Source organism: Microtus ochrogaster, chromosome 7 (assembly GCF_000317375.1).
Source record: "Microtus ochrogaster isolate Prairie Vole_2 chromosome 7, MicOch1.0, whole genome shotgun sequence".
Classification (NCBI taxonomy): domain Eukaryota; kingdom Metazoa; phylum Chordata; class Mammalia; order Rodentia; family Cricetidae; genus Microtus; species Microtus ochrogaster.
The window spans coordinates 45,349,505-45,361,295 of NC_022014.1; the positions used below are offsets into that span (position 1 = coordinate 45,349,505).

Below are 11,791 nucleotides of genomic sequence, written 5' to 3' on the forward strand. Positions count from 1 at the left end.
ATGACACCATGGCTGGCAACAATGTTTAACACCCAGGCCCGGGTAGGGAGACTGAGGCATGAGGGTAGAAGGCCTTCCAGGCCAAGTCTGGGCTACATAAATCACTGTCTCAAAAAAAAAAAAAAAGATAAATAATTTCGTCTTTTTATATATGGCTTGCTATAAAGTTAAAATGAAAGATGCTTACAACAACGTTTATGGAAGCTAAGTCCCTCTCTCAAGCTGGTCCCCTTCTCCATGTAACTGAACACTGAACACTTTCTCCTTTCCCCCACAAAGCAGCTTGGCTTCCCCTCAGGCTGTCTGCAGTGAGCCCTGAAGAGAGCGGCCACTGCCCTTCCAGCCTGCACAAAGCGGTCACACACAGATAAGAGCAGGAAACTGGAGGTACCAGGGGCTCCATCCCGGAGCATTGTTCCTCTGCCTTCCGAGGCCCTGGCACAGTGAAATGATTGCTTATCTCATCTGGACTAAATACCAAAGCCCAAGGCATCTATTTAAGGCAGCCGAAGCTTCCTCCTTGAATTTCAGATTTCTATCTCCAATGTCCGTTCTCATCCCTGTTCTGGAGTTGTGGCTTTTAGAATAAGAGTAACTGAAGCAGGTTTAGCATAGAGGAGGGGGGTGGTGAGGAAGCGGGCACGCCTCAAATGTGTGAGAAACCTTCAAGTTTATAAAGTTAGGGGCTGCAACAGCCCCACAGAGTCACACTGCCTAGGATATGAGCAAAACTACATTTACAAATGAACTGTAATGTTTCCAGGTAGGCTCTCATATAGGCCAGGCTGTCCTCAAGCTCACTAGGCAGACCAGGATAAATGTGAACTCGGCTGAGTCAGGAAGATTGTGAGCTGGAGGCCAGCCTGGGCTACATGAAAGGAAAGGGGCGCAACTCTCCTTTCCGCCTAAAAGTGTTGATACATAATGCGTTGACAATGTTACACTAGTAAAATAAGATGTACACCAAAGCGTGAGTCCTGAATGAGAACACGTGTAGGAGGTCCCAGAAGGGGCTAATTCCCGGACAGCGTAGAATGAGTCTTATCAGGGCAGGTGAGCACATAGTGAGTGACATTTGTTTGGTTTGAAGGAAAACTTCTGGAAATGTGCTGACCGGGCAATGGTGTGAATGCCAGTTGATGTCACAGACCCATACGCTTACATATGGACAGTGTGGTAAATTGTTATGACATATGTATTTAATCATAAGAGCTGAGAAGATGGCTGGGGGGGTGGCTCGGCAGGTAGAGGCATCTGTCATCAAATCCGGCAATCCCCAGGTTGAACCCTGGAACCCACAAAGTGAAAGGGGAGAATCAGTTCCTGAAAGTTGCCCTCTGACTGCCACACACACATGTCTACACACAGTAAGGAAATGTATTTTCTGGAAACAGGGTCTCACTATGTATCTCTGGCTGGCCTGGAACTCACTGTGTAGACCAAGTTGGCCTCAAACTCACAGAGACCTGCCAACTGTACTGGGTTAAAAATGTGTGCCACCAAAATGATACAAACATAACTTTAAAAAAAAGATAGCCATGCATAGGTGGTATATGCCTTTCATCCCAGCACTCAGGAGGCAGAGGCAGAGGCAGAGGGATCACTGAGTTCAAGGCCAGCCTGGTCTACAGAGTGAATTCCAGGATAGCAAGGGCTCTGTAGAGAGATCCTGTCTCCAAAAAAAAAGCCAAACCAAAACAAAAATAATAAAGTGAAGAGACATGGGTTGGGGAGATGATGTAGCAGTCAAGCATCCTGGTTGCTCTTTCAGAGAACCTGAGTTCAGTTCCCAGCACTCTCGTGGTGAGAACTCTAGCTCCAGGAAATCCGGCACCCTTTTCCAGCCTCTCTGCTCTCTGGGTACCAAGAATGAAAAAAAAAAAAAAAAAGATTTACGTCAACTGAAAAGACAATCCATAGAATGGGGAAACATTTGGAACCTGTACTTTGAATAAACGAAGAATTCAATGCATAAAAGAAACACAAATGATCCAATTACAAAGCAGGTAAAGAACCTGAAACAAACCTGACATATCTCTAAGATTTTATTTCTAATCACAAGCATTTGCTGGATCCCCTAGATTTACAGGTGTCTATGAGCAAACTCACAAGGGTGCTGGTAATTAAGCCCAGCTCCTCTGGAAGAGCAGAAAGAGCCCTCAGCTGCTGAGCAGTCTCCCCAGCCGCAGAGAAGATATATACTAATATGGCCTACAGAGACCCTCCAGCATCACTGTCTTTAGGAGGATGCTGACCCTCACCACACTGAGCTACTGCTTCACACGCCTCTGGCTGGCTGCAGGGGAAACAAGGTCAGAGTAAGAGGGTGCAGGGATAGCGAGGCCTTCCTACACTGCTGCTGCTGCTTGGGAGAATAGTCCAGCCCACCCCCCAAACGGCTAAATAGACACAGTACATCTGCATGGTGACTGAGACCTATAACCCTAGCACTGGGAAGCGGAAGCAGGAAGATCACAAGTTTAAGGGTTTACATGAGGTACGGTGGTGTACACCTTTAACACCCATACTGGGGAGACAGAGGTGTGGGTAGCTCTGAGTTTAAGGCCAGTCAGGGCAACATAATGAGACCCTGTCTTCTCAAAAAACAAAAGGAGACCGAATACTAAGTCAGCAGTTCTCCTAGGGGTATAGCCAAGGGAAATGAAACACTGACTTCATTTGTGTTACTAATCGCAGTAACAAAATGCGGTTGGAACAATGAATGGCTCAGAGATTAAGGGCACTAGGACGGGGGGGGGGGGGCGTTGTTCTCTGTGGGTACCAGACATGCACCAGGTGCACAGATATACATCTGGACAAAACACCCACACACATAAAGATAGTTAAAAAGCGAAATTAAGTACTTGGGGCCGGAGAGATGGATGGCTTAGAGGTTTAAGAGCACTTGTGGCTCCTGCAGAGGCTGCCAGATTCCACATGGTGGCTCACAAGCAAGGAAATCCAGGTCCAGGAGATCCAGCACCTTCTGACCTCCACACACACCAGGCAGACTCGTGGCGCACTTACATGCATGCAGGCAAAGCACTCAGACACATAAAGCGCCTAAAAAACTTTTTTAGAAATCAGTACCTCTAAGTTGCTTTCACAGTGAAAACCCCACAGAGCCCCTGGGTCCAGATAAGAGCAGTCGGAGTAGACCAGTCACTGCCAGTGTCACTCAGTAGGAGCAGAGTTGAGCCCACCTGGGAGAAGTCCAGGCACGAACTGAGAGAGACTGGCAAAAGCAAACCATTGGAGACGAAAAGAAACAACAGAAACAACAGAAGGTCCTTGGCTTCCTTCTGTCAGGCCAGACCTTACTCAAATATGCACATAAAAATACCTTTAAAATCTTCAACCTAGGGCTGGGCTCAGAGGGTAAAGCCCTTGTTGTGCAAGACTGAAGACCTGAATTCAAGCCCCAGATCCCACATGAAGGTGGAAAGAGAAAATGGACTCCAGAAATTGTCCTCTGATCTCTGCGTGTGCACTGTGGCCCACATGCACCCTACACATGCAAATACATTAGAAACTCCTTAACATATATGCCTGTGATCTCAACACCTGAGAGACGAAGGCAGAAGGATCAGAAGTTTAAGGCAACGTAGGGTTGTGTAGTGAGTTTGAGGCTAGCCTGGGCTACATGAAACCCTGTCTCACAACCAAAAAAAACTGTAACCAAAGTAAAACCAAAGCTTCGGGTGTACAAAGGTACATTATACCTACGTATAAGATAGTGAAAGAAAGAAAGAACGTTTTAATTGAACACTGGGGGCTGGAGAGATGGCTCAGTGATTAAGAACACTGGCTGCTCTTCCAAAGGACAGGGTTCAATTCCCAGCATCCATATGTCAGCTCATAACTGTCTGCAACTCCAGTTCCAGGGATCTGACAATGTCACACAACCACACACACAGGCAAAACACCAATACCCATTAAAAAAGCAAAAAGAGCAGTGAAGCCAAGTGTGATGGTGCACAACCTTTGATCCCAGCACTTAGGAGGCAAATTCTGAGTTTGAGGCCAGCCTGGTTCACATTTTGAGTTCCAGGACATCCAGGGCTACATTGTTGAGACCCTGTCTCAGAAAAAAAAAAAAAATGTTAATAGATTTTCATGGGAAAAGCAAAAGACCAATTTCCCTTAAATTAATGGACTACATTATGTTTTTTTTTTTTTTTATGTGACTCAACTGATTGACACAAGCCAACCGTGAACAGAATATGATGCTCAAAGTCAATCAGGGGACGTGGCCCATCTACCCTACCTACAGTCTCATTGACTCTGTCTTCACCAGGGTTCAGAAACGAAGTTCACCTCCCTCTGAGAAAGAGCTGCAGTCAGCCAAGGGTGGCGATCAGAAAGCCTCCTGTCCTCCTCCAACCAGCATATGAAAGTAATCTTTTCAGCTAGGAGGTGGTGGCGCACACCTTTAATCCCAGCACTCTGGAGGCAGAGGCAAGCGGATCTGTGTGAGTTCAAAGCCAGCCTGGTCTACAGAATGAGTTCATAGAGAAACCCTGTTTTGAAAAAAAGGAAAAGTGATCTTTTAGTAGAACACATACATTTTATGCCATAAACAGGAATTTATTTATTCTATCACATAAAACCACAGCACACTAAGTGTTCACAGCTACATTTCTACTCGGGACTTGTGCTAACGAGTTTGTGCATCAGAGACACTCATGGGAAGAGAAAAAGGAAGAGCGCCACACAGCATTTCACGTGGTTTGTGGCAACAATCAGTGTTGTGCCCTTTATACCCAGAGACGCTACCCATCCACAACACACTCATTGACACACGCTCCCCCCCTTACACAGTGTGCAGAGTGACATGGAGCGGTTGGTCACGTGAAGCTCTCTGTCTAGGCATGCTAAAGCCCACAGGGTTGCTCTGCCAACGGGTTCAAGGTGTTGGTGGAGCGGGCCCATGCTAACGACAGGTACATCTGGTAGCTATCATGTCTTCGTACTCTTTGTAAGCAATGGAGCCGTCGGGTTCAATGGTCAACACGCTCAAGGGGCTGTATTTGCCAGGTACACATGAAGGCCTTGGCACGGAGGGGTCCAGCTTCTCATAGATGATATTCTGAACCATGGTGTGCACGGGAGAGCCATACCGATGCCTGACCGCCCTGGGACAGTCCCCTTTACAGTACCTGGGGTTGTATCTGTGTGGGGCCACGATCCAGTTGTCCCATTTGAGCTGACTGAAACTCAGCCTGAAGTCATGGAGTTCACACTCGTTTTGGGGAAAAAGAAACTGTTTGAAGTATTCGCTGAGATTAAAGGAGGCTGTAAGATGTGGCTTCTTGGCTTCCAAGTGGCTGGTTTTCTGCCCTCGACGGTGCCGGGCAGATCTTTCGACCTCGGCAGCCTTTTCTTGCACAGGCTGGGTGGCCACGCTGCCCTGGCCAGGGTGCTGCAAAGGCCTCCGGGAGGAGTGAGGGGAATGCCAGGAGTGATAGGCCTGTGCACTGGTGTCGTTGAGATACAAGATGAGCGAGGGAGGCACGGACAGAGGCATGCTAAACACCCCGGCCTCGGGGGCCTGGTCTTTTGTGCACGTAAAATTGACAGACATATGAATGCTTCTCTCGCTGGAGGCCACCAGAGCCTGGAGGAGGGAGGTCACATCCATCTCGATCCATCTGTGTTTCTTCAAGGTAAACGAGTATGGCACCCGGAGGAGAGCCTTGCGGGAAGTCTCGGGCTCCTTTACCACGAGGTCCCCCACACAGGTCGCAGTGGAAGAAGAAGCAGCCGAGTTGTTGAGCGCGTACAGCAAGACTGACTTGAGCAAGTGTTCCATGGCTGTCACCCGGTCCAGGTTAAACAGCAGGTCCGCCATCGGCAGGGGTCCTGAGAAGAGAAGCCACCAACCAGTAAGTAGTGCTTGGGGACAAACTGGATGGAGCAGGAAGTGAGATGGAAGAATTGGTAGTCAGTCATAAGCAGTTTCCTGTCCTTCTCCTCCCCTACTTCCTTAAGCCTCAAAAACAAAGCGAAGAAGAGGTTTAGAAGAAATTATAGAGGGTCTGGGTATGTTACTCAGGGGCAGAGCACTTGCCTGGCATGCACAAGGGCCTGGGGTCATGCCTTGAGTTGGGTAGGGAGGTGAGGTTTTTTTGTGATATGATCACTTTGAAGGATTGGCACCAGCTTGGGATATGTGGTGAGACTGCCTCAATCAAACAAACACACACACACACACACACACATTCTCTCTCTCTCTCTCTCTCACACACACACACCCTCACACAGACACGCTCACACACACTCACACACACACTCTCTCACACACACACTCTCACACTCTCTCTCTCTCTCTCACACACACACACACACACTCTCTCTCTCTCTCTCTCTCTCTCTCACACAGACACGCTCACGCTCACACACTCACACAGACACAAGAGACTGGACCTTGTAGCCCAAACCCATAATCCTGCTCTCTTGGGAGGTAAAGGTCATTCTCTGCTACTTAGCAAATTTGAGGTCAACCTGAACTGGTTCCACGAGACAAAGGCACCGCCCACACCCACATGGGGTGACTGAAGCCTCAGAAGATAGAGGCAAGAGGCCCAGGAGGTCAATAGCCCCTTGACTACTGACTGAGTTCTAGGCGGCCTGCCTGGCCTGTCTGAGAGTGTAGAGCAGTTGAGTGGAGCTCAGAGCTCAGTCAGTCAGGAGGATCGCTGCTCCATTTGAGAACTTGTGTTTGAACCCTAGGATCTACATGGTGGAGGGAGAGATCCAACTTTGGAAAGCCTTTCTCTGACCTCCAGACATGACCCCACTCCCAATCCACACATGCAAATACATTTTGTCTCCATAAAAGTGAGATCAGCTTTCCTGGAGAGGTAAAGCAAGAGACTATCATTACATCCCAGTTCTAGACCCAACAGCTCGCTCCAACATAGGCAGGTGAGAAGAATGTCTCCCTTTGGTGGCATCCCCACTGACGCCGCAGCCAGGAGACCATCAGAAGCAACACTCAATGGGCCTGGATGAAGCTCGTCAATTGAGAACATCTGACTGCCACGTGAGATTGGAAACAAATGGGGGTGCTAAGACTCCAGCGGGAGGAAGGGGGGCTTTCAACAGACGCCCTGTATAGTCATGATGGTTTTCCTTACACTGTGAACTGGTGGCCGCGGTGTGTGTGTGTTCAGGAGTATGTGTGTGGGGGTAGTTAATGGACACACACTCTGTGGCGCACGTATGGAGGTAGAAAGACATCTTGTGGGACTTGGTTCTTCCAACATGTGGGGCCTGGGAACTGAACTAAGGCTGTCGGATTGGTGGGAAAAGCCTTCACCCACAACGCCATCGCAAAAGCCCTGCATTTTCATTGCTGGTTTTAAATCCTCCCCCACTCTTTCTTACCAAACTGTTCCCGCTGTTTTTGGTTTTTTAAGACAGGGTTTCTCTGTAGCTGTGGAGCCTGTCCTGAAACTCACCCTGTAGACCAGGCTGACCTTGAACTCACAGAGGTCTGCCTGCCTCTGCCTCCCCTCCCAGTGCTGGAATTAAAGGCGTGTGTCACCACCACCCTGTTCCCATTGTTGACTAACACTTTGAGGTTTGGGGATTTTTTGTTATTGTTGTTTTTATTGTTGAGACGGGTCTCGTCGGGTAGCCCAAGCTGTTCTGGAACTCTTTGGGTAGACCCAGCTGGCTCTGCTCTGAGCTCGGAGATCAGCCTGCCCCTGCCCCCTGAGGGCTAGAATTAAAGTCACGTGTCACTATGCCCTGCTTAACTTCTGGAGGTCAAACTCCGGGCATCTGGCACACTCAATGTAAACTGTGCTATATCTCAGCCATACAGTTTGTACTGTGCCAGATGGAGACTGAAACTTTCCTCTCACAGGAAACCAAGCGAGAGGGAAATGTCCCATTCATCACGGCCACTACTGGCTCAAAGCAAGGTTTCAGCACAATGCTAGGCCAACAGCTTGGCAGAATAGAAAGAGGTGCTAGCTATTTTTTTTTTTATTAAAAATTTCCACCTCCTCCCCTCCTTCCCTGGTCTTTCAAGACATTACTCCTCTAGCCTTGACATATTGAGCTAGTGTGCTGTTACAGGCCTGTAACCCCAGCACTAAGGCAGGCGGGGTCACTGCGAGTTTTGAGGTCAGTCTCAAAAGAGAGGGAGGGAGGGAGGGAGGGAGGGAGGGAGGGAGGGGTGAGGGAGGGAGAGGAGGAGGGAAAGTTCAAACAAAACAAAAATCTATCATACTAATTTTTTTGTTTTGTTTTGTTTTGTTTTTCGAGACAGGGTTTCTCTGTGGTTTTGGAGCCTGTCCTGGAACTAGCTCTTGTAGACCAGGCTGGTCTCGAACTCACAGAGATCCGCCTGCCTCTGCCTCCCGAGTGCTGGGATTAAAGGCGTGCGCCACCATCGCCCGGCTAATTTTTTTCTTTTTACAGTTTTTAAAAGACAGGGCTTCTTTGTGTAGTCCTGACTATCCTGGAACTTGCTCTGTAGACCAGACTGACCTTGAACTCAAAGAATCTGCCTGCCTCTGCCTCCTGAGTGCTGGATTAAAACTGTGCCACCACTGCCCAAGCATACTAGTTTCTTAGCTGATGATGGTTTAAGCTAACAACACACACACACCAAGCAAACAGTAGAATCAGCGCTCCTGCCCAGGGATGTAGTAACAGAGGGCTTAGCTAGCATGTGTGAGTCCCACAACCCTATTTGATCCTTAGCACCACCACACCAAAAAAGAATTCAAGAACTTAAGAAAAAAATTAAAGCTGTGCCGCGGTGGTGCACGCCTTTAGTCCTAGCACTTGAGAGGCAGATCTCAGAGTTCAAGACCAGCCTGATCTACAGAGTGAGTGTCAAGATAACTAGGGCTATGATACCGAGAAACCCTGTCTCAAAAAGAAAAGAACTAATTTGTTTGACTTGGATACTGAGAATAATGCCAAAAGAAAAAAAATGCGTGATGCTGTAAACCTGCATAATCCCAGTACTCAAGGGCTGAGGCAGGAGGATGCAGAGTTTGAGTAGAACCTGGGTGACAGGGTAAGATCTTGCCTCAGAACAAACAAATTCAAAGCAAAGCCTGGCTTCTCTTAGTAACAGAAACACTGAAGCTCCTGTCTCCTCTCTCCACCCAGTTGAACAATTTGCTCTTACCCACCTGTCACCTGGTTGCCAGGCGCTGGCTCGTGCTTGGTAGAGGGGCTGAAGAGCCGAACAGTGTTGTAGAGGTGACTTCTGCTGGGTTTAGGAACCCCTTCCTTGGTAGCATATGTCTTATAGAGCTTTTTCATGTAGTAGAGCGCTCTGGAGTCAGGTTGCAGCTTAGGGGCCTCACCTCTCCTGTGAGACTTACAAAGGGGAGGCAAGACTGGACCTCTCGGTCCCATCTACAGGCAGCAGCAAGGACCGAGGATCTGCCTCAGACTCCAAAGCTGCACTGGTTCCAGTCTGGGATTCTCCCCTAGAAGCCAGAGGGCTGAGTCTAGTAAGAAGACAGAGGAAGGCAAAGCAGCAAAATCCAAACCGGAGTTTGCTGGGAAGTGCCATGGCTTGGGAGAACTAGGAAGGAATGCATCTCCCCACGCAGGTCTTCTTTCTAAAGACTGGGAAAGCCCTGGTGTTGTCCTTAAATAAAATCTAGGTGTGGAGGACCAGCTTCACTTCTGCAATCAGACCTCAAGGATGCCTAGCTGTAGACCATTTTTCATCACTCTATGAGTCAGCTGTGAGCACATTTTTATACAATTTGCTCTCATTAGGTGCAGATTTGTCTACTTAGCTTTTTTCCATTTTCCCTGACATTTACTTCAAACCCACCAAGTATTATCACCCTCATAGACTACTCACACAGCTGAGAACCCAAGAGAAACCCGCAGAATTATAAAACAAAATATCTTAGGGCTGGAGACGTAACTGCAGAAATAATAGGTTTGTTTTTTTTTTTCTCTTGATTCACCATCTCCACAGCCTTAGTACTAACTGGTTACATATTGCACAGTGAGTTGGGAACACAGGAAGTCACGATGAGTACAGAAATTCCAGAGTGACGTTAGGCTGTTCAGCCTGACCAGGGGCCTTAGTACATTTCCAGGGGCATGGAAATTTGGCATAGGACAACAGTTACTCGTAGTGTGCTTTAAAAGAAGACATGGCGGCGGCCGGGGGAGGGGGGGGTTGCAGGTGTGATTCACACCTTTAATCCCAGCACTCGGAAGGTACAGGCAGGTGGATCTCTATGAGTTCAAGACCAGTCTGGTCTACAGAGAGGGTTCTAGGAAAGCTAGGGCTACATACTATGGAGACCCCATTTCAAAATTAAAAGAGGCCATTACGGAGCTGGAGAGATGGCTCAGTCCTTAAAGAGCACTGACTGTTCTTCCAGAGGACCTGGGTTCAAATCCCAGTCACCCACATGGTAGCTCACAACTTTCTGTAACTCCAAAACCAGACATCTTTACACAGATTGCATGCAGGCAAAACAGCAAGGCACATAAAATAATAAAAATAAATTATTTTTAAAAAGAGGACATCACCTTTAATCTTGACCAATTTAAAAATACAACATCCAGGGACTGGAAAGATTGCTCAGCAGTTAAGGGCAGTGGTTACTCTTCCAGAACAAACTATGTGGCTCATGACCGCCTGTGACTCCACTTCTGGCACCCTTAGGAATATAAAACACCAACTACAAAATGAAAATAACATTTTTTTAAAAAAAAAAAACACAATATCTATCTGGACGGGAAGATGGCTCTGAGAATAAAAGCACTTGCCACCAAGCCCAATGACCAAAATTCAGTCCTACAAACGTGCATCCAGTCTCTAAGATCCGCATGGCAGAAGGGGAGAGGAGACTCCTACAGGTTCCTCTGACCTGTACTCAATGCACCCATGCCCTTTGCACACAGAATACATATTTTATCTAAAGGAAGCAACTACAGAAAGCTTTTATTTGCTCAAAGGAATCAATGCTTTTTGAAGCAGAACAGAGACCAAAAATATCCTAACTACTCTCGATACTTTCAAAACCAGCACATCAAACTTGATTTTCATTAGAATGCCATTTTTCCACACTAGTAATTAAAAATGTAAGACCCAGATTGTACGTGTGTGTGTGTGTACAATTATTGCGCCTCATCTTCCAAACAAGAATGTCACGTTAGCCTCTCGTTAAAGGCGATGACAATCAGGACACTTCATGTCACAGTCTCCTTTGCCAGCACCAAGTCCGCCTCATCTGAGGCCTCTGTTCTGTGAGAAACACTGGTTCTCCACTGCTGTCTGTGGCACCGGTTATTCATTCACGATCAAGAGCCCTGGCAAAGTCCCTGGGTTTGTCGGCAGCAGCTCTTTCCTTCTTCGATCTGCTCTTATCGGATTCACTGTCAGACAAGATTTCCTTTCTGTACCATCTTTTTCATTACCAGCTTTTTGAAAACTAAGAAATGCTTCAATTAATTCTGGACAATCTAAATCTTCTGGCTCCCAAGTATTCTCAGCGTCTGTGAGCCCCTTCCACTCGAGGAAATGCTCCACCGTCCTCCTATTCACTCACTACACGTGGGTCCAGGACTTAGTTTTTCAGGTTCTGCCTCTTCAACTGTTTTTGCTCTGGGTTGTGCTCCTCAGCTAAGTCATAGCCAAGAGGCAAAATACATATTTTATTTTATTTTTGGATTTTTCTTTTTTTTTTTTTTTTGGTTTTTTTGAGACAGGGTTTCTCTGTGGCTTTGGAGCCTGTCCTGGAACTAGCTCTGTAGACCAGGCTGGTCTCGAACTCACAGAGATCCG

General features: G+C 47.5%; 1 protein-coding gene across 1 annotated transcript; it reads right to left on the minus strand.

Moving 5' to 3' along the window:
- Positions 1 to 4,586: 4,586 nt before the first annotated feature.
- On the minus strand, positions 4,587 to 9,547 carry Gdf9 (growth differentiation factor 9). Its single transcript, XM_005350095.3, is given in 3 exon segments — positions 4,587 to 5,862; positions 9,159 to 9,370; positions 9,372 to 9,547. Coding segments are annotated over 3 exon segments (1,317 nt in total). The 3' UTR covers positions 4,587 to 4,933.
- Positions 9,548 to 11,791: the final 2,244 nt, after the last annotated feature.